This window comes from Ranitomeya variabilis, chromosome 4 (genome assembly GCF_051348905.1).
Source record: "Ranitomeya variabilis isolate aRanVar5 chromosome 4, aRanVar5.hap1, whole genome shotgun sequence".
Lineage (NCBI taxonomy): Eukaryota > Metazoa > Chordata > Amphibia > Anura > Dendrobatidae > Ranitomeya > Ranitomeya variabilis.
The window spans coordinates 380,109,428-380,132,955 of NC_135235.1; the positions used below are offsets into that span (position 1 = coordinate 380,109,428).

At 42.2% G+C, this 23,528-nt stretch overlaps 1 protein-coding gene across 6 annotated transcripts in view; it reads right to left on the reverse strand.

Moving 5' to 3' along the window:
- The window catches only part of LOC143764815 (catenin delta-1-like), a 152,932-nt gene that overhangs the window by 75,336 nt on the left and 54,068 nt on the right, over nucleotides 1-23,528 (reverse strand). For all 6 annotated transcript variants that reach the window (XM_077250801.1, XM_077250800.1, XM_077250797.1 and 3 more), the window contains 3 exons: nucleotides 22,346-22,761; nucleotides 15,480-15,708; nucleotides 1,861-2,083 (listed from right to left, as the gene is read on the reverse strand). In XM_077250801.1, coding sequence (XP_077106916.1) covers nucleotides 1,861-2,083; nucleotides 15,480-15,708; nucleotides 22,346-22,761 — 868 coding nt within the window. The remainder of the gene's footprint in view (nucleotides 1-1,860; nucleotides 2,084-15,479; nucleotides 15,709-22,345; nucleotides 22,762-23,528) is intronic.

Sequence of the window (23,528 nt, forward strand, 5' to 3'; positions counted from 1 at the left end):
GGGCGGTGCGACACCTCACCGATTAGCTGTTCGTGGCGCCAGCTGGAGGTTGTCCGATGCTGCCAGAAAACAGCAGCTGTTATAATTTTAGTGGCCATTGAAAATTACGGCAGATATGTGCACCGAGGCGTGGCCACAATATAGATTATAAAGCTAAAGAAGCATAAAAATAATAAAAAAAGAAATCTGAGAAACCGAGACCAGACAAAGTGCAAAATAACTTCATCTGCCTCATAGTGAATGGTTTTGTCAGGGGTTTGTCCAAATCACAATTTTTGGAAGTCACATAAGGGCACAGGTTAACCCCTTCACGACCTTGCCCTTTTCAGTTTTTGCGTTCTCGTTTTTCGCTCCCCTCCTTCCCAGAGCCATAACTTTTTTATTTTTCCATCAATATGGCCATGTGAGGGCATATTTTTTGTGAAACGAGTTGTACTTTTGAACGACATCATTGGTTTTAGCATGTCGTGTACTAGAAAACGGGAAAAAAATTCCAAGTGCGGTGAAAATGCAAAAAAAGTGCAATCCCACACTTGTTTTATGTTTGGCTTTTTTGCTAGGTTCACTAAATGCTAAAACTGACCTGCCATTATGATTCTCCAGGTCAGTACGAGTTCATAGACACCAAAGATGTTTAGGTTACGTTTTATCTAAGTGGTAAAAAACAAGTCAAACTTTGCAATAAAAAAAAAAATAAAAAATGATGAGCAATTTTCCAACATCCGTAGCGTCTCCATTTTTCATGATCTGGGGTCAGGTGAGGGCTTATTTTTTGCGTGCAGAGCTGGCGTTTTTAATGATACCATTTTGGTGCAGATACGTTCTTTTGATCGCTCGTTATTACATTCTAATGCAATGTCGCGGCGACCCAAAAAACTTAATTCTGGCTTTTCACATTTTTTTCTCCCTAGGCTCTTTAGCGATCAGGTTAATCCTTTTTTTTATTGATAGATCGGGCGATTTTGAAAGCGGCGATACCAAATATGTGTAGGTTTGATTATTTTTTTTTGAATGGGGCGAAAGGGGGGTGATTTAAACTTTTATATTTTTTAAATTTTTTTTTTTTTTACTTTTGCCATGCTTTAATAGCCTGGGAGGCTAGAAGCTGACATAGCCTGATCGGCTCTGCTACATAGCAGCAATCATCAGATCACTCCTATGTAGCTGAATTACAGGCTTGCTATGAGCGCTGACCACAGGGTGGCACTCACAGCAAGCCGGCATCAGCAACCATAGAGGTCTCAAGGAGACCTCTGGTTGCTATGCCGATGCATCGCTGACCTGATCATGTGACGGGGGTCAGCGATGCGCTCATTTCCGGCCATAAGCGCCGGTTAACTGCCGCCGTCAGCATTTGACAGCGGCATTTAACTAGTTAACAGCGGCGGGTGAATCGCGATTTCACCCGCCGCTATTGTTCAAAACAGCTGACATGTCCCTGCTTTGAGGTGGGCTCAGCGCCAGAGCCCACCTCAAAGCAGGGGATCCGACCTCCGCATTAACATTACGGCGGAGGTCGGTAAGGGGTTAAGGTGAACTTAAACTGCTGCTTGAATTTTTCATTCCACCTCACAAAAATTAAAGAATTAGATATAACTTATTACATTTTTGGCCAACAGGTGTAGATGTTTTTTTTTTTTTAGAAATGAGTTGAAGTCATTTGAAGTCATAGATGTGATGAAGGCCACGGAGCCTGGTTCTAAAAGTTTAGGTCCCAGAGAAGGGACTCATTAATTACACACTTATCTCTAAGAAAGGAGCGAGCGGTTAATGATTTGGAAATTATTTATGTACTTCTAAGCATCTAAACATTCCTAGAATATTAAAAAATAAAAAATCAGAATCCACTAGACAACTCACCAGTGACGCACTCGGCCAACTCTCTTCCTTCTCGCCCCTCTCCCCTTCTGCGTAGTAGTCTTGCTAGCGCTGGCACTCCATCACAGTTTTTCACGGCCATTTTGTTCTCCTTTGCAGGACCGTAAGAAAGATTTTTGAGTGCACCACAGGCAGCAAGTCTTACAGGAGCCCGTGGATCCTCCAGGAGACTTATAAGTGGTGGTATTCCTCGTAAACGGCATACCTGGGGAGAAAATTATTAGATATTTAACCCTTTGGTGACAGAGCTCATTTTCACCTTCCTGACCAGGCCAAACTTTAGAAATCTGACCTCTGTCACTCTATGAGGTAACTCTGGAACATTTCAAAGGATACCAGTGATTCTGAGAATGTTTTTTCGTGACATATTGTGTAAACCCACATATCACCATTTTGGGAAAAAAAAAAAAAAATTCTTCACACTTTTAATCTTTATGGCCGGGTGCACTCAATTCAGAAGTGGCAGCTCTTTGGACGCAGCATACGTTTGATGCCGTATATTGAACACAGGTGAATCCGCATGTGTTCACTGAACCGTGTGGATTCACTGTGTCCAATTCATTGTACGGGTGAAATTTCTCTTGCGGAGATTAGTGTTTCTGCAAGAGAAATGGACTTGCTGCGGTCTGGAAAGACGTGCCACATGTCTGTTTCCATGGGTAAGCCACGGGCATCTGTGGACGCATAGTGGACGTGGGATTTCTTAAAATCCCATCCACTATGCTGTAACATCTGGGCGCTGCACAAGTACACAGCATCCAACCTGCAGTGCTTACTGACAGTGTGCACAGACCCTGAATCCTTATACCAGTTACCTGCACAAAATTATTAACATTACCTAAATATCTACTTTACATCCGCATCATTTTTAAAGCTTTATTTTGTTAGGATGTTAGAGGGGATAAAAGCAGCAATTCCTCATTTTTTCAACAAATTTACCAAACCTGTTTCTTTCAGATTTCAATGGATTTTGGAGGGGCCTATACATTGGAAACTCCCCAAAAAGATTTTAACAACCACACCACTCAAATACTTCAAACTGCTATCAAACTTTATTTAACCCTTCAGGTGCTACACAAGAATTAATGAAGAGCGGAATGAAAATAAGTACATTTAACCTTTAAAATGTTGCTTTAGCCAATTAATTTACTTTTTTGCAAGCAGCAACACAAAAAAAGTGGACCCCACAGTTTGTTACCTACTTCCTTACGAGCGCAGCAATACCCGACGTGAAGTCAAAAAGTTCTGTTTGGACAAACACCAGGACTTGGAACCGAAGGAGCAATATTTGAATTTTGAAGCATAAATTTAGCTAAAAGATTACAGGCTCCGTGTGACACTTGCAGAGCCCTTTAATATGCATAAACAGCAGAAATCCACAAGTGTTCCTAATTTTGTTAAGTACGCACTCAAAGACTTTATCCAGGTATATTGTAAGCGTTTGGAACAGACCGTTACTGCACAGAATTTGATAACATTATGTCATCATATTGAGTAGGTTATGACTTTTGAAGAAAAAAAAACAAACCCCACAACCAACCAACTCCAACCCTTAGCCTAAACGCTAACCAAATCACTAACCCAAGCTTAAGACCAAGCCCAACCACAACCCCAGGACCAAACCTAAGTCAAAGACCAACCCCAAGCTTAAGACAAAGCCCAAACATAATCCCAAGCTTAAGACAAAGCTCAAATTCAAACCCACCCTCAACCGTGGGTGCAACCAAGCGCAGGTTCAACTCCAACCCTATCCCTGATCCCAACCCCAACCGTAAGCTGAAGCTTAAGATGAACACCCTTATCACTGAGCCCAACTCTAGCTCAACCCAATTCTAAAACTAGCCGTCACCGTAAGCCCAACCCCTAAGCCCGAGTCCAACCCCTAAGCCTTGAGGCCCAACCTCTAAGCCTTCAGACCAACCACAACCCTAATCCTTAGCCCAACTTTACCCTAACCCCAATTCAAGCTCAACCCTTAGCCCAAGTCCAAAGCTAACCCCAAGGTAACTCCTAACCCCAACAGCAAAGAACAAAAATTATGAAAAAAAACACCTTAATCTGACTAGGGGGTGCACAGCGAGGCACAGCCCAAGTGCTGACCTATTTATTAATTATTGGGCTTTTGATCACTGCGATAGACCCTATATCAAAAGTCAGCAACCAATAGGAAAAATCCCTGTGGCTCCTTGGTCCCGGACGGTAGATCTGTGGGATGCAGATTATGGGCCTGATATTTTGCTTCATGAAGATGAAGAGAAGGGCTGTGGGGTTGGAGTCATTGGTACCGAGATATAGTGGGAGGCTCTGGGACAGTTTCGCTCTCATCTGACATGTTAGATCATGGAAGGAGACATTTATATATCTGAGCTCACTTTTTTTTATTTTTTTATTTACATGATGGAGGCCTCCTGATTGTGTTTCTCCAGAGTCTCAGTAAACAATGGTGGTCGTTAAGTGGTTAAAACAAACATGCTTCTAGTTTTCTATTTAGTTAGAACATGGTAAAAATCAACCTTTCAATGAAATGCAATAGTCAAAACCAAATCTCGTTGAGTCCACAGTCAGTATGATGTCCCATTGTAGTAATAACTGTATTAAGGAAATCTGCCAGTAATATCAACCCTCCAAAAAACGCATTCATGGGCATGCAAAGGTTTCAAAGTAAAACCAATGAACCTTTTATATCGTTTGTTATTGCATTCCTGAGAAATCAGAGTTTGGTTCTGGAGATCATTTGTTTCCCTGTCCAGCACCAGCCTTTTTAGGCCACGTTCAGTAAATTTACATCAGTAATTTTTTCTTTCAAATAATTTTTATTAAACATTTTGAAATTTTAACTGCATTTTGTAGATAGTAATATGCTTCTCATTTGGGGAAGTGGGGGTGGGAAAAGGGAGGTAGGGAGGGAAGAGGATATGGGGAGAGGAAAGAGAAACCGGTATATGAATGAGTATACAAGTAGGTTTAAACATAGTATCGGTTACTTAGTATCTATACCTGAAAAAGAAGAGACAGACAAACATATGCTTAAAATTAGCCAAAGGTCAGTTGATTGACTTCAATACCTGAAAGAAAAAAAAACAAAACATACATGTGCCTATAATATTAGCCAAAAGTCAGTTGCTTGTATTTGTACCTAGGAGAAAGAAGATTAACTATAGCAATATGCATTTAATAACGTATAAATATGGACGTCTGTCTAGTCCGGGCACTCCTTTAGGTGACCTCAGACTGATTAGGGGCCAATGTTCCGTTCATTCAAAAGGCTCCAAAGTGGAGATAGACAACTCTGGTTCAAATTCCTCCATCGGAATTCAGATCTGATGTCGGCGTAGAGGGAGATCCAGAGGAGGCCATAGGAAGTTGTATTCTGGCTGATTGTAGAAAAACATTACCCTTGTTCGGAGAGGTGATAGAAATAAGGCTTGAAGCATAGTTCACTTTGAGAGTCGACGCCTGTGTCGAAACTTAGGGGATCCCGGCCCGTCTGAGTCTGCTCGTGATGTGGGAAAAAGCTTTCCTTTTCTGTAGAGTCTTTCGATAGGTTTTTAAAGAAAACCAAGCAGCTATATGGCGAAGAAAGAAATTCTGATTCCTTTGATATGTTGAGAAGTGCATTTCTTATCCAATTAGGATAGAAGGTGACAATTACATCCCTTGATACGTCCTGGGGAAGAGATGCTGTCTGCGTACTCTGAAAAGTCTGTCTATTAAGAACTTTTCGTTGGTATTGGGAAACAAGTGTGATAACATTGATGTAATGTAATTTTTGAGCTGGAAAGTTTGAACTGACTCTGGGATTCCCCTGATTTTTACATTATTCTGTCTTTTATAGTTCTCGTAATTGGCGAAATTAGTTTTGAGGGTAGAAATATCCTTTTCAATCCTATCCAGTGATTCTTGGGGTAAGGAATAACTTTGGGAAACTTACCGTTTGTTTTTTCTGGATGGATTTTTTGATTTCGAAGCATAGCAGGGAACCACAGGGGATTCTGAGTTAGTTAAATCGGCGTCATTAGTCACGGATAGGAGAGTATCTTTGAAAAGTCTTCAGATGCTATGGGGTTGCCTTGTTTATTATGGTCATGCAGTAAATCCCTGTCCCTATCCCCAATAGCTTCATCTTTCAAAAGGTTCACCGATATTAGGAAGGTTTTGAGCATATCAATCATAAAACCCTCCGTTGGCTGATTGTTCGATGCATGGATCTCGTCAATAAGTAATAAACCAGGGGAGGACCTTCCCAAATTAGGGTTTTCAACCTGTATATGGTTCGCACAAAAAAAGTCACTCATTGAAGAGTGTGTAAACGAGATATTGTCGGATGAGTCAGTTTTAATATAGTCCGATGTGTCTATACAATTTAAGCTTTCCGTGGATCCAGTAGAACTAACTGAATAATTTGACAGGATGCTCTCCTCACCTCCACCCCCCAAGGTCTGAAAAGAATATTCATATCTTTTGAAGCTGGCGTCAAATATGGCTGGCACATATAGGATTCCCACTCAGGTGTGAACAATGGTCTTTCAAGATGCCCTGGGAGATCTTCAGAAAGTTTAACACTTAGTGTTAGATTCTGATTGTCTGTGGTGGGGCTACAGGGAGGACATATGGCAGTGGAATGATGCTTATTGGTTTGTGAGGTTGGGGCAGGAAGCTCTTTTTCCCCAGTTATCTCCCCTGAGATGGGCTGTTGAGTGAATGGTATATGGGGAGGCTGTGAAGGTCTGCTTACCTTGTGTTGTGGCTGGCCCCTTTAGTCTCCTTTATGTCGCTAAACTCTGCCGTTGTAAGATTTATACTGTCCCCCACCGCTCCTCCAGCACGCAGAAGTGCTCCTTGTCTCCTGCGGAACACTGTGTCCCTCTGCCATCTGAAGGGATTTTCCCTCTAGGTAATCACCTTCCATGTATGTTCCACAGCTGGCTCCCTCGTTCTGAATTTAGTGGGGCTCCACGGGTCGGAGTTGCATCAGCGCTTTATGACTAGCCCCACTCATTACCTCCGCTCTTTTACGGAGCTCTGCCACTGTAAGGGATTTTACTTGTCCCTCCCAGCTCCTCCAGCCGGTCTCAGCGCTCTGATCTTCTATCCGCAGTCTGAGTTCGGCCTCCATCAGCAGTCTCTGAGTAAATACAGGGGCTTCATACCTCAACGTCGCTCCTGAGTCAAGCTTGTCAGGAGGGATTCGGCCACGTGCCTGCTGTGAGGACGCCGCAAGACTTCCGGTTCTGCTGTGCAGCTTCGCGGCTTTTGAGCTCACCGTTGCTTTCTGGCTTCCCTTCTCTTCTTTGCCAGTTGGTGCAGGGGCTCCGGTGGATGCAGACTTCTTTCCGGTGAGGTGTCCGAGGGGCTGCTGTGCTTTAGGGAGATCACTTTGGCTGAAGGTGCTCTGTCGGGCGCATGGTGTTGATTTGGCGCCGAGACACTTCCGGCTCTGCTCCGCTGCTTCCCGCCATTAGAGCTTGCCGCTGCATTCAGGCATCCCTCCTCCTCATTGCTGGCTGGTATAAGGGCTCCGGTGGCTGAGGGTTTCTTCCCTCAGAGGGTCCCACGGGGCTGCTGTGCATTAGGGAGCTTTGGTCTTACCAGGGTATGGTGAGGGTTTGGTGCCGCAGCTGCATGCCTGGTTTGTTTAGGTCTGAGTGCCGATAGGCCTCCACCGAGACCCCTCTTGCTTTTCTGTCCCGATAGAGGATTTCCTCCCACAAATTCCGGACTTTTCTTGTTGTAAGAGAATCCTGGCATGTTGTAGTTGCTTTGGGGGATCAGTATCTCCACTTTTTGTAGGCTTTTCGGTGCTTTATTATGGGGAAATCGCAGGAGCTCCTGTGAAGCAGGACCTCTCAATTCCCCATGCAAACCACGCCCCCCCGCCTTACACAAGTAATTTTAAGCCAAAACCAGGGGTGATCGGAACCCTGAAGGGATCCGTCGCCCCTGCGATCCATAAAAAGGTAAAAATATTAAGAGGTGAAAAATAGAATAAAAAATAAAATTAAAAAAAGATTGTGGTCTGAATAGCAGACCCATGTGCCTCCTACGCATGAACTGGTTCAAGCTGGAGCCAGTGGTAGGTGTATACTGCAGAGGAGGAGGAGTTAATTTTTAGATGTTCACTTAGGCCGGTTTCTTATTTGTGGTTGTGTCCGCAGCGTTTGACGCACACATCCGCATGCGTCTTGATTTCATATCTTTTACATTGTGGACGCAGGTACATGCGTTTGCATGCATTCGCCTGCATTTGCTTACGCATGCGTCATTTTGCGGTGTGCGGCCAACGCACCATGTTGCAATTTTTGAGGTCGTCAAATTTCCGCTGCCATGCGCAGACGGACACTTGCGGAAGGAGTGTCAAAGCAACGCATTACAGTCTATGGGAATGCAAGGACATGCGTTCGCCTGCGTTTGCACAAGGGTCTATATACAGAAATCCTATGAGGGCACAACCATTTGGTGTGGCTTTTGTGAAGGAAATTCTCCTCAAAAATTTTTTTTCCTATCGAACGCATGCGCATAAAAAGCGCAAACGCAGCTTTTTATCCATCATGCGAAAGCTGATGCGGATAAAAAACACTGTTAGAATGCGTTTGCGGACGATACGCTGCGGGCTAAACCGCAAATGTGAAACTAGCCTTAGTGTCAGCAGCATACACCCATGGACCTGTGTCCTCCAATGAGGCGAAATACAGAAGTGATGCACGTGTTTCCATTATACTTTTTCTCCGATTGTTCCGCTCCTGATTTTGGCTCACAAATCATGATGAAAAATGCTGACCAAATACTTTGCGTGTGCACGTGGCCTTAGGCTGACAGTTCAGTCTGATGTCTCAGTGACACAACTATCAATCAAGATAAAGAGACTAAGCAATAGGCGTCACGATAATATGAATATGCCATGTTTGAGTATCTACCTAACTTTACAAGACACACGCTGCAGGCCAGTCCGACCCCCCCCCTCGTCGTGTGTGTGTGTGTGTGTGTGTGTGTGTGTGTGTGTGTGTGTGTGTGTGTGTGTGTGTGTGTGTGTGTGTGTGTCCTAAACCCCTCATTTCCCCCTCCCAGAGGAATTTTTATGGTACTATGCTGCCAGCGAACCATTCTCCCTAAAACTACTTTGTTCCATTAATGTGATATATAGGGGCACCGATCGGTGCTAGGGTTATAATAATTATATAATACGGATGTCGATTGATAGATCTATCACTCACTGAAAGCGCTAGGAGCTAAACGCAACAAGTGCAGAGTGCGGATTTCTCAGTAAGCGGTTCACGTAACTCTGTGTTCACACTTAAAAGAACGCCCCCGACGTGGAGATCATCATGAGCATGGTGCCCTACTTATGCGAGGTTCACACAGCAAGTTATGCATAAAAATAGTTAACATAGCTCTAAGTAAATGGGAGGTGTAAGCCTCTAAGTGATGTCACCACAGGGGGAGTGCCTGGGTTTTTGGGCTAGAATAATTTAGTGAGACCAGCATTCTTGGAGTGTCTTTGTGTCCGGGGTCTAGCTGCTGTCTAGATGTGTGGTATGCATCGAGATGTGACCCCCCTCCTTTGCACACGGCCAGTCAAAAGAGGAAATGATGTGAACAAAATTGTAAGTGTTCTTCTTTCAATTTTAGTCCCTGTTTAATTGTAATTGCATTGTACACATGATTTTGTCTTCTTTATAATATCTTTTTATACCTTGTAAACACTGCCTACCTTTTTTTTGGAGCAAAATATATAATTTACTAGCTTGTCTATCCCGGCTCTATAAACGAACTGTCGCATCCTCAAGTGAATTACGCTACTGATTTGGGTTGGCTCCGAACCAGTTTTGTGCGTTTGGGAGGCTTTGTAGCGACGGCGGCGTTGATAATTATTGTTCCCGCCTGAGTGGGAGTAGTTATATCGCCCTCGCTGCAGCATGCCCAATAGCCAGTACATAGCAGGCAGCCTTTCTAGCGACTAAATTACCCTAGGTGCAGTACCTAGTCTGACCTGAGAGTAAGGGGGGCGAGAGAGCTGCAAGTTCCAAACCTGAACTGGGATATAAATAAATCCCCTTCAGAAGGAACCAGGGGCAACCAAACAACCCCAGATCGTGACAAATTGGTGTGAGTGGTGGGGATGATAAAGGTATCTTCCCAGTGACAGATTGGCGGGATACCTGACATATACAGTGGGATCTGTGACATACTGGTGGCAGCACGATGGGATCGGTGACAATGGTCTAGAGAGAAAAAAAAAAAGCTCAGGAGGCAGAGACTCAGAAGCTGCTCCGTCACTCCTACAGCTGCATGCATATGAATTAAAACGCTGATAATTCTGGAATGCAGCAACTGATAGAGTATATTAATGGGGTGTATGGATGTACAAAGACCTGCATGCCTATATATGCAGTTTGTCTTACTTACAGATTCTCAACAAATGAGACTCAACTTGAAAGGAATGTGTCAGCACAATGACCATTCCAACCAAGTAATTGTGCTTGGTGCATTTACGTGGCCAAACAGTTTAGTAAACCATCCCATCTACTTCTTAGTTGTCAGCCCTGGCTGTACAGAAGACAGAGAAAAGTGGCGATAGCTTAGTGCATCGTTCCCACCTACATGCGCTCTTGTTTGGTCACGTGAAGAGTCCGCAGAGCGCCTATATTTGGTTTGAACAGTCATTTTGCCTTGACAGACTCCTTTTATCCAATATTCTTGGAAATAATGACAAGCAACACAGAAAAAGCATGTTTGTTAGCTGATCACATTTTTTATGTGTGCCCAAAAATCATTCTTGGCCCATGTTGGGATGTGGATGCTGACAATGAGCAATGGGAACTAAACAATCATAAAAACAAAGTTTGCCCTCATGCAGGTTGCATTGCCCCAATGGAAAGTCTTTAACAAACCCTTCACCCCGAAGCCTGTTATCACCTTCCTGACCAGGCAAATTTTTTCAATTCCGGCCACTGTCACTTTAATGCCGCAGCCAATTTTCATTTTTGAATTTCCGTGTTTAGCTCCCCGTGTTTTTCCCCCCTTCTTCCCAGAGCCATAACTTTTTTAATTTTTCTGTCAATATGACCATGTGAGGGCTTATTTTCTGCGGGACAAGTTGTACTTTTGAACAACACCATTGGTTTTTACCATATAATGTACTGGAAAACAATAAAAAAAATTCCAAGTGCGATGAAATTGCAAACAAAGTGCAATTCCACAATGGTTTTTTTCTTTCCTCTTTTTTTTTACCATGCTCACCAAATGCTAAAACTGACCTGACTCCAGGTCATTACAAGTTTGTGCACATCAAACATGTATAGGATTTTTTATTATTTAAGTGGTCAAAAAAAAAAATCCAACGTTTATGGGGAAATTACTTTTTTTTTCTGAGACCCGCAGCGTCTCCAATTTTCGTAATCGAGAGCTGGGTGAGGGATTATTTTTTTGCGTGTCAAGCTGACGTTTTTTATTGATACCCTTTTCGTGTAGATACGATGCTTTGATCGCCTGGTATTACATTTTAATTCAATGTCGTGGCGACCCAAAAAAAAAAAGACATTTTTTTTTCTCATTACGGCGTTACCAATCGGAATAATTCTTTTTATATATTGATAGATTGGCATCGCCACATTCAGAATTGTCCAAATACGTATTTTTGATATTTGAATTGTTTTAATTTTGTAGTCGGCTAATGGGCGATGAGTTACACTTTTTTTTTTTTTTATATTTTTAAACACTTTTACTTGCTTTAATAGTCTCCATGCTGCGATCACCCGATTGTGCTTCAGCCCTGCTTTGTGTAGCAGAAATACTCACTTGCTATGAGCCGCTGGGCAGTTTCAGTTTATTTTTTACACCATTCGTTGTGGGGTATAAGTGATTAGGTGACTTTATTCTTCGGGTCGGTGCGTTTACAGCGATACCAGATTTATAGGGGGGGGGGGGGGTGTTAGGTTTGGCTGCTGTCACACACTAAAAGATGCTTTTTCTTACAAAAAATAGTTTTTGCATCGCCATATTTCATATTTAGACAGCTATAATTTTTACATATTTAGGCCCACAGTCATGTGACAGCTCCATTTTTGCTGGACAAGTTGATTTTTTATTGGTCTCGTTTTCGGACACATGACTATCGCTTTCTATTCCAATTTTTGGGAGGTAGGATGAACAAAAACAGCAATTCAGGACATTTTTTGTTTTTAATACTGTTCCACATGTGGTAAAATTGGTAAGGCAGTTTTATTCTTCGGGTCAGTATGATTACAGCGATAACCCATTTATACCATTTTTTTATGTTTTGCCGCTTTTACACAAAAACTATTTTATAGAAATATTTTTGCATCTCTTGCGAGCTATAACTTATTTTTCCACTGATTGATCTTTATGGCAGCTTGTTTTCTGACAAGACAACTTTTTCAGCGATACCATTTTTATTTACATTCGTCTTTTTGATCACGTTTTATCGCACCTTTTGTTCGGCGGTATGATAAAGCATACTTTGCCTTATTTTTTACGGTGTTCACTGAAGGGGTTAACTAGTGGGACCGTTTTATAGGTATACAGGTCCTTCTCAAAAAATTAGCATATAGTGTTAAATTTCATTATTTACCATAATGTAATGATTACAATTAAACTTTCATATATTATAGATTCATTATCCACCAACTGAAATTTGTCAGGTCTTTTATTGTTTTAATACTGATGATTTTGGCATACAACTCCTGATAACCCAAAAAACCTGTCTCAAATTAGCATATCAAGAAAAGGTCCTCTAAACGACCTATTACCCTAATCTTCTGAATCAACTAATTAACTCTAAACACATGCAAAAGATACCTGAGGCTTTTAAAAACTCCCTGCCTGGTTCATTACTCAAAACCCCCATCATGGGTAAGACTAGCGACCTGACAGATGTCAAGAAGGCCATCATTGACACCCTCAAGCAAGAGGGTAAGACCCAGAAAGAAATTTCTCAACAAATAGGCTGTTCCCAGAGTGCTGTATCAAGGCACCTCAATGGTAAGTCTGTTGGAAGGAAACAATGTGGCAGAAAACGCTGTACAACGAGAAGAGGTGACCGGACCCTGAGGAAGATTGTGGAGAAGGACCGATACTGAGTCTGGTGTGGAAACATCCAGAGCCACCGTGCACAGGCGTGTGCAGGAAATGGGCTACAGGTGCCGCATTCCCCAGGTAAAGCCACTTTTGAACCATAAACAGCGGCAGAAGCGCCTGACCTGGGCTACAGAGAAGCAGCACTGGACTGTTGCTAAGTGGTCCCAAGTACTTTTTTCTGATGAAAGCAAATTTTGCATGTCATTCGGAAATCAAGGTGCCAGAGTCTGGAGGAAGACTGGGGAGAAGGAAATGCCAAAATGCCTGAAGTCCAGTGTCAAGTACCCACAGTCAGTGATGGTGTGGGGTGCCATGTCAGCTGCTGGTGTTGGTCCACTGTGTTTCATCAAGGGCAGGGTCAATGCAGCTAGCTATCAGGAGATTTTGGAGCACTTCATGCTTCCATCGGCTGAAATGCTTTATGGAGATGAAGATTTCATTTTTCAGCACGACCTGGCACCTGCTCACAGTGCCAAAACCACTGGTAAATGGTTTACTGACCATGGTATTACTGTGCTCAATTGGCCTGCCAACTCTCCTGACCTGAACCCCATAGAGAATCTGTGGGATATTGTGAAGAGAAAGTTGAGACGCAAGACCCAACACTCTGGATGAGCTTAAGGCCGCTATTGAAGCATCCTGGGCCTCCATAACATCTCAGCAGTGTCACAGGCTGATTGCCTCCATGCCACGCCGCATTGAAGCAGTCATTTCTGCCAAAGGATTCCCGACAAAGTATTGAGTGCATAACTGAACATTATTATTTGATGGTTTTTTTGTTTGTTATTAAAAAACACTTTTATTTGATTGGACGGGTGAAATATGCTAATTTATTGAGACAGGTTTTTGGGGTTATCAGGAGTTGTATGCCAAAATCATCAGTATTAAAACAATAAAAGACCTGACAAATTTCAGTTGGTGGATAATGAATCTATAATATATGAAAGTTTAATTGTAATCATTACATTATGGTAAATAATGAAATTTAACACTATATGCTAATTTTTTGAGAAGGACCTGTAGTTGTTCTGGACATGGCGATACCAAATATGTACTTTTTTTAAATAAAAGTATTTATTGGAGTTTTTTTTGTACTTTGAGGATTTTTTTTTAAACATTTTTTCCTGCTAACCTTTTGAGACACATTTTATAGAGTTTGGATCCCCACTAGGTATGGATTTTAGAAAATACCGTATTTTTCAGACTATAAGACGCACTTTTTCCTCCAAAAATGTGGCGGAAAACAAGGGGTGCGTCTTCTAGTCCGGGTGTACCGGCTCTGGCTGTGGTGGGGGAGCGGCATCGGCAGAGCAGCAGGTCACAGGAGGCTGGAGCTGGTGGCTGTGGCTAACTCCTGTGCCCGCTGCTAAAGAGAAATGCATATTCACATGAAACTCATGAAGGACTCCCAGACTATGAGAAATAAGATGCTGTGGTATGATGAAATGAACATAGACCTTTTTGGTTATCATTCTAAGTGGTATGTGTGGAGAAAACCAGACACTGCTCATCACCTGCCCAATACAATCCCAACAGTGAAAATGGTGGCATGGTGGTGGCAGCATCATGCTATTTGGGCGTTTTTCAGCTGCAGGGACAGGACGACTGGTTATCACTGAAGGAAACTTGAATGCAGCCAAGCACCGAGATATCCTAATAATAATAATAATAATATCTTGGATGAAAACCTCTTCCAGAGTGCTCTGGACCTCAGATTTGGCTGACGGTTCACCTTCCATCAAGACAATGACCCTAATCACACAGCTAAAATAACAAAGGAGTGGCTTCAGAACAACTCTGTGACCATTCTTGACTGGCTCAGCCAGAGCCCTGACCTAAACCCACTTGAGCAGCTCTGGAAAGATCTGAAAATGGCTGTCAACCAACGTTCACATCCAACCTGACGGAACTTGAGAGGATCTGCAGGGAAGAATGGCAGACGTTCCCCAAATCCAGGTGTGAAAAACTTGTTGCATCATTCCGAAGACGACTCATGGCTGTACTAGCTCAAAAGTGTGCTTCTACTCAATACTGAGCAAAGGGTCTGAATACTTATGACCTTGTGGTATTTCAGTTTTTCTTGATTAATAAATTAGCAAAAATTACTACATTTCTTTTTTTTCCCCCAGTTAAGAAGGAGTGCAGAGTGAACATTAATGAGAACAAAAAATTAACTTTTCAATTTACCAAATGGCTGCAATGAAACAAAGTGAAAAATTTAAGGGGTCTGAATACTTTCCGTACCCACTGTACATACCAGGATAGGGGATATAAAGTATTAGAACTGACCACATTTTTTGTTTCAATTTTTTTTTTCTCCTAATTTCGTCCTCTAAAACTGAGGTGCATCTTATGGCCCAGTGCCTCTTATAGTCCGAAAAATATGGTAGATGGGCAAGTAGTTTTTAATTGTGTAGAGCAAAAAATTGTAAAACGTAAAAGCTGTCCTTAGACTCTTGGCAGTAAGAATTACTAATACATCAAGTCGTAGAAGAATATGCACAAACCTCTTTCTTGACATCTTCATTACGATATGACAAGTGCTGCAAGTACGCAGCTGCATTTAGTCTCACAGCATCAAGAGTGTAACTCAGCATTGCAAGAACTTCAGGAAGCTCTGGTTGTCTCCAAGGGCCACTTGGGGCAAGTGTCAAAGGTGCAGGTCCAAGGCTGGAAAGGCTCCCAGACTGAGGCAGAGATGATCCATAATGCTCAGACAATGGATCCTCGTAACTCCTACACAAAAAAGACAGGAAAAAGAAAAGGTCAACACACTGACACTATTAAAAGCGTTATTTCACTTAACACTCCAGTATAAGCAGTTTCCAGCAACTAGATGCAGCGCAAGACTGAAAATTAAGTAACACATGAAGAGGGCTGCATACATGCAAAAGGCATTTCATTCAGACGTCTAGGAATGTATATTTTAAAGGGGGGTGTTCACTACTTGGACAACCCATTATTAAATGACCCCCTTATAAATAAAACAACAGATGCTCACCTGTTGCACCAATGCTGGGGTCTTCCGAGGCTCGCAGGACATCGTTAGAGCACATGAACCCCGGCCAATGTCACTCTAGCCCACCCATCGCTGGATCAGTGAGTATTTCTCTTTTACAAGGAGAACTACTTTGTTTAAAAAAATAAATAAAAAAATACACGTCCAGTAAGTGGACATCCTGTTTAACCTCTTAGTGACTGAGCCAATTTGAATATTAATGACCAGGTCAATTTTTACAATTCTGACCACTGTCACTTTATGAGGTTATAACTCTGGAACGCTTTAACGAATCCGCCTGATTCTGAGACTGTTTTTTCGTGACATATACTTTATGTTAGTAGTAACATTTCTTCTATATTACTTGCGTTTATTTACGAAAAAAACTTAAATTTGCAAAATTTTAAAAATTTTCACATTTCCAACTTTGAATTTTTATGCCCTTAAATCAGAGAGATATATGTCACACAAAATAGTTAATAAATAACATTTCCCACATGTCTACTTTACATCAGCACAATTTTGGGAAAAAATTTTTTTGCTAGGAAGTTATAAGGGTTAAAAGTAGTGATGAGCGAATATACTCGTTACTCGAGATTTCCCGAGCACGCTCGGGTGATCTCAGAGTATTTTTTTGTGCTCGGAGATTTAGTTTTCTTCACCACAGCAGAATGATTTACAGCTATTAGCCAGGCTAAGTACATGTGGGGGTTGCAGGGTTGCTAGGGAATCCCCACAAGTAATCAAGCTGGCTAATAGCTGTAAATTAACCCTTTACATGCTTCACAGGAACTGAAGCAATGTGGAAGGAAAAAATTAACATTTAACTTATTTTTAACGAACATTTTACTTCAGAACCAATTTTTTATTTTCAAATGTTTAAAAAGAAAAATGAACCACAAAATTTATTGTGCAATTTCTCCTGATTACGCAGATACCCTATATGTGGTGGTAAACCACTGTTTGGGCGCATGGCAGAGCATGGAAGGGAAGGAGCACCGTTTGACTTTTTCAATGCAGAAATGGCTGGAATTGAGATCGGACGCCATGTCGCTTTTGGGGAGCCCTTGATGTGCCTAAACAGTGGAAACCCCTCACAAGTGACACCATTTTGGAAAGTGGACCCCCTAAGGAACTTATCTAGATGTATGATGAGCACTTTGAACCCCTAAGAGCTTCACAGAAGTTTATATCGTAGAGCCATGAAAATAAAAAAAAAAATCGTATTTTTCTCCACAAAAAGGATCCTTTCACCCCCAAATTTTTATTTTCACAAGGGTAACAGGAGAAATTGGACCACCAAAGATGTTATGCAATTTGTCCCGAGTAAGCCGATACCCCATATATGGGGGTAAACCACTGTTTGGGCGCATGGCAAAGCTCGGAAGGGAAGGAGCGCAGTTTGACATTTTCAATGCAGAATTGGCTGGAATTGAGATCGGACGCCATGTCGCGTTTGGAGAGCCCCTGATCTGCCTAAACAGTGAATGATTTTTTAGCCCACAATTTTTTTTTCCCAAGGGTAACAGGAGAAATTGGACCCCAAAAGTTGTTGTCTAGTTTGTCTTCGAGTACGCTGATACCCCATATGTGGGGGTAAACCACTGTTTGTGCACACATCGGGGCTTGGAAGGGAAGTAGTGACCTTTTAAAAAGCAGACTTAGATGGAATGGTCTGGGGGTGTCATGTTGCATTTGCCTAAACATCTCCACAAGTGATCCCATTTTGGAAACTAGGCCCCCAAAGGAGCTTATCTAGATGTGTGGTGAGCACTATGATCCCAAGTGCTTCACAGGTTTATAATGCAGAGCCGTGAAAATAAAAAAATCCTTTTTTTTTTCCACAAAAATGATTTTCCCACGTGTAACAGGAGAAACTGAACCCCAAAAGTTGTTGTCCAATTTGTCCCGGGTACCCTGATGCCCCATATGTGGGGGTAAACCACTGTATGGGCGCACGGCAGAGCTCAGAATAGAGGGAGCACCATTTGACTTTTTGAACGCAAAATTGTCTGGAATCAATTCATGTCGCGTTTGGAGACCCCCTAAACAGTGGAAACCCCCCCAACCCTAATCCAAACCCTATCCATAATCCTAATCACAATCCTAACCCCAACACACACCTAACCCCAACCCTAATCCCAAACCTAACCCTAATCCCAAACCTAACCCTAATCCCAAACCTAACCCTAAATCTCAACCCTAACGCTAATCCAAACCCTAATCCCAACCCTAACTTTAACGTTAGCCCCAACCCTAACTATCTCAACTCACTTTATCCCAACTCTAATCCTAATTGGAAAATGGAAACAAATACACTTTATTTTATTATTTTTTCCTAACTAAGGGGGTGATAAAGGAGGGGTTTACTTACTATGTTTTTTATTTTGATCACTGTAATAGGGTCTATCACAGTGACCAAAATGAGCCAATAGGAAAAATCTTCCTATTGTTGCCGAGTGCCGGCCGGAAAAAGATGGCGCCCATTGGGGGAAGCAGGAGGGCCGAGGAGCACCGGGAGACACTAGTAAGTATCGGGAGGCGATCGGGGACCCTATTTCTCTGTCCTCTGATGTGCGATTACATCGGAGGAGAGAGAGAAATTAAATGGCACAGCGGACATTTTTTTTTTTTTTTTTGCGATCGCCGGCATACGGTTAATACTGGCTATCGCAACTCGGGGGTCGGTGAAAACTGACCCAGATCATGTTCTCGAGACCCCGGAGAAAATCCGACTCTGGGGGGGTGCTATACACTTTTTCCACAGCGCTGTTATTTAATGGCACTGTAGTTTAAGCACCCTTTACCGCTGATAAGCATTTTAACTGCGGTAATTGTTAAGGGGTTAATGAAGTGAGAAAAATGAGCTACTGTCAAACTTCTTTGGTGGTGTCTTATTTCCCACAGGCTCAAAGTATTTGATTTTTTTCCTATGATAAACATGTTTAATCCTTCTGACACCCCCCACCATCAAGAAGTTGAGGCCTCATTCATATCAGTGTACAGGTCCTTCTCAAAAAATTAGCATATAGTGTTAAATTTCATTATTTACCATAATGTAATGATTACAATTAAACTTTCATATATTATAGATTCATTATCCACCAACTGAAATTTGTCAGGTCTTTTATTGTTTTAATACTGATGATTTTGGCATACAACTCCTGATAACCCAAAAAACCTGTCTCAATAAATTAGCATATTTCACCCGTCCAATCAAATAAAAGTGTTTTTTAATAACAAACCAAAAAACCAACAAATAATAATGTTCAGTTATGCACTCAATACTTGGTCGGGAATCCTTTGGCAGAAATGACTGCTTCAATGCGGCGTGGCATGGAGGCAATCAGCCTGTGACACTGCTGAGATGTTATGGAGGCCCAGGATGCTTCAATAGCGGCCTTAAGCTCATCCAGAGTGTTGGGTCTTGCGTCTCTCAACTTTCTCTTCACAATATCCCACAGATTCTCTATGGGGTTCAGGTCAGGAGAGTTGGCAGGCCAATTGAGCACAGTAATACCATGGACAGTAAACCATTTACCAGTGGTTTTGGCACTGTGAGCAGGTGCCAGGTCGTGCTGAAAAATGAAATCTTCATCTCCATAAAGCATTTCAGCCGATGGAAGCATGAAGTGCTCCAAAATCTCCTGATAGCTAGCTGCATTGACCCTGCCCTTGATGAAACACAGTGGACCAACACCAGCAGCTGACATGGCACCCCACACCATCACTGACTGTGGGTACTTGACACTGGACTTCAGGCATTTTGGCATTTCCTTCTCCCCAGTCTTCCTCCAGTCTCTGGCACCTTGATTTCCGAATGACATGCAAAATTTGCTTTCATCAGAAAAAAGTACTTGGGACCACTTCGCAACAGTCCAGTGCTGCTTCTCTGTAGCCCAGGTCAGGCGCTTCTGCCGCTGTTTATGGTTCAAAAGTGGCTTTACCTGGGGAATGCGGCACCTGTAGCCCATTTCCTGCACACGCCTGTGCACGGTGGCTCTGGATGTTTCCACACCAGACTCAGTCCACTGCTTCCTCAGGTTCCCCAAGGTCTGGAATCGGTCCTTCTCCACAATCTTCCTTAGGGTCCGGTCACCTCTTCTCGTTGTACAGCGTTTTCTGCCACATTGTTTCCTTCCAACAGACTTACCATTGAGGTGCCTTGATACAGCACTCTGGGAACAGCCTATTTGTTGAGAAATTTCTTTCTGGGTCTTACCCTCTTGCTTGAGGGTGTCAATGATGGCCTTCTTGACATCTGTCAGGTCGCTAGTCTTACCCATGATGGGGGTTTTGAGTAATGAACCAGGCAGGGAGTTTTTAAAAGCCTCAGGTATCTTTTGCATGTGTTTAGAGTTAATTAGTTGATTCAGAAGATTAGGGTAATAGGTCGTTTAGAGAACCTTTTCTTGATATGCTAATTTATTGAGACAGGTTTTTTGGGTTATCAGGAGTTGTATGCCAAAATCATCAGTATTAAAACAATAAAAGACCTGACAAATTTCAGTTGGTGGATAATGAATCTATAATATATGAAAGTTTAATTGTAATCATTACATTATGGTAAATAATGAAATTTAACACTATATGCTAATTTTTTGAGAAGGACCTGTATGTGTAGCCAACATAAGGGGAATGCCTCAAATTGCAACTAAATCCAGCTAGTATTTCTTTAGTTTTCTATTTGACAGTAGATTGCTGTACTCTATTTTCTAAACATATCATCAAGGCGCCCCCATCTTGCCTAATCTTACCAGCATTTAGACAAATGCTTTACAAAATCCTCCATAATGGTCCACTGACTTGTGTGTAAAGGTATTCTAGGCATGCAATGTGATTTCTGCAGACGTGAGCAGGAAGAGACATGAATCAAGATGTGACAATTACTTAAATGAGAATTCACGTACACATGCTGAGACTTCCATGAATAGCATATGCACCCATTATAGTCTATGGGGCTATTTACTCGTATGTTTTTTCACAGACTGTCCAAAAAAAAAAAAAAATCAAGAAGCTATGCCTAGTTTTCAATATGCAAATTGCCTCTTCAGAGAAAAAGAGGACTCAAACTCTATAGCGCCACCTGTTGGAAGTAGCGATCCTACAAGGCACAATCAACCCTTTAACGAGTCGTGCAATATGACTTAGGATAAAAGCAAAATCAGTATCTCAATTCGCAGACACGGTGTTTCGGGCTGTTGGCCCTCGTCAGTGCGAAGCATGAGAATTAATCGGCTAGGTGAGAGGCTCTGGACTGGGGTCTAAGGGGTAACGTTTCTCCTTATAGAGAGTGACATACCAGCTCTGGCATGTCAAGGTAAGGAGGCTTATTCGCCATGCAATGCTCCTCTGGGAATTATAACATGCACATCGCCTCTTCAGAGAAAAAGAAAACAGTATTCAATCGTAGTGCAGTGAGATCAGCCATCACACTGTCATTTAGAATAAGCTCTGGAGGCGCAGCCTCATGCAGATCAGTGCCTGGTGCATAGAATTGAACAAGCTCTCTTACATAAGAAAATAATATCTCTGTTATAGGATATCATAAAGCAGATATTAAGGTATAACTTTATTCAGCTTCCTATGACCTACATATCCATATAAATAGATGGCTTAGGAGGGTTGATCCTACTGACAGATTCCCTTTAATATTCTAATGGAAACAAGAAGCTTTTTTTTCCCCCGGACCAGAAAATCCTTCCGGGCATGCTCAGAATGAAAAAACGGGATACGTCGCTGGATTCCTGTGTTTGACGGTCAGAGACGGATCCAGCGTCCATAGGCTTCCATTATAGCCAAAAACGAACAGCGCAGAACCCGTCGCTGACCGATTTTACCTCTGAACGTTTTCTCTGCCCGACGGACCGCTATTTTCCGACGGATGAAACGGATGGCCATCCGTCACAATCCGTCACTAATACAAGTCTAAGGGAAAACACAGGATCCTGCAGCAAAAGTTGCAGGATCCTGTTTTTTCAAAACTCGACGGATTATAACGGGAGGTAAATGACGGAAGTGTGAAAGAGGCCTAAACTAAATGCCCCAGTATGAAATAATAGCAGATACTCCTCTCCGGCACGGTCATCATGCACTGACGCAACATAGTTACGCCATATGCACACTGCATATGGCCAATAGTTCTTACACTTCCTTCAGACGTCTACGGTTTGTCTGTAGTGTATGGGGGGAGGGAGGGGGCTTTTGAAATGGTAGCTTAGCATACCAAAGTGAATGATAGGGTGCACATATCAAAGGAACCATGAAAGGTATAAACAAAAAAATGTAAGAAAAATTCCACAAAATGTGTAATTCATAGTTCTGTGAGCAAATAACACAAGTCTGATTGTATAAGTAAAACAGTACTTAACTCACCTAAGACGCATACGCTGATCTCCTCCATTGGCAGCTCTTCTACCGGCTGTTGAATAGTCTGGTCCATCTACATAACCACCAAGACTTCTACGATCGTCTTCTAGTCCATATGCATCTTCAGAGCCATACCTGGCAGTCAGCAAATCAGATTGACTACCTCCAAAGCCAGCCCCCCTGACCTGAGGTTGAGCCCCATAACCAGGACCCCTATAAGGTTCCACAGTGCGGTAGCGATTATTAGGTCTAGACAAACTGCTGTAACCAGGATGCTGAGGAGGTGGAATCATTTGCACCTGATCTGTTCCAGGTCCACGGAAATGATAATTACGGGGCACAGTAGTGTAGGCTCCACCGCCACCTACAACATCACGATAGGGGCGATCTAAAGTTTGAGAATATCCAACCGAAAGCTTTACCTAAAGGAAAAAATTAAAAAAAGTTTTATGTAGGAAATAAAAATGAAAACATCTGTATAACTTTAATACTGTTTTTTTTTAAGACAGAAATCAGACTAGTGACCAATGTAATAACATTTTCTCCATTACCAGCAAGCATTAATCAGAGTACAAGAATCTTCCACTTCATCTGACATAAGGGTATATAACAATACTGTTTTGTTGAGGGGATTGGCATTAAGGAAAACATGTTTGGTAAAGCAATGTCTACATTCAGTTTTAAGGGGTTTCACTTGTTCTAAAACAGCTGTGGTCCATTGACATGGTGCACCACTTCACTTAACAGACGTCCCGCTGCACCCATGGAGAGCCTATTCTGGCCGAAAATTCATCAGTACTTACAGGTAATAATTGGCTTAAGAACTTTACCAGGATCAACACGCAAAAACAGAGGTCTTGGGATTAAGATTTTATTCAGGGAGAGGGGTATATACCGTGATTAAAGTTTTGATTCTGAGAATACAATTTAAGGGGTCAATGAAATAGTAATCAAAATTCCTATTTAGTGTTGCAATCTAAACTAATCTATAATATGCTGGCATTAAAAATTCCCTAATGTTCCTTAACTACACTAACTGCTGGTGTATTCTTTTTCCCTGCTTCCTGTGTGATGACGCTTCGTTTGAGAAACCCACTGATTGCTGGGTTACTGCAAGCGCCATCACACAGAAAGCAGGAAACAGTACAATGGCAGTTAGTGAGCCGTAGGGAATTTTGACTGCAAGTAT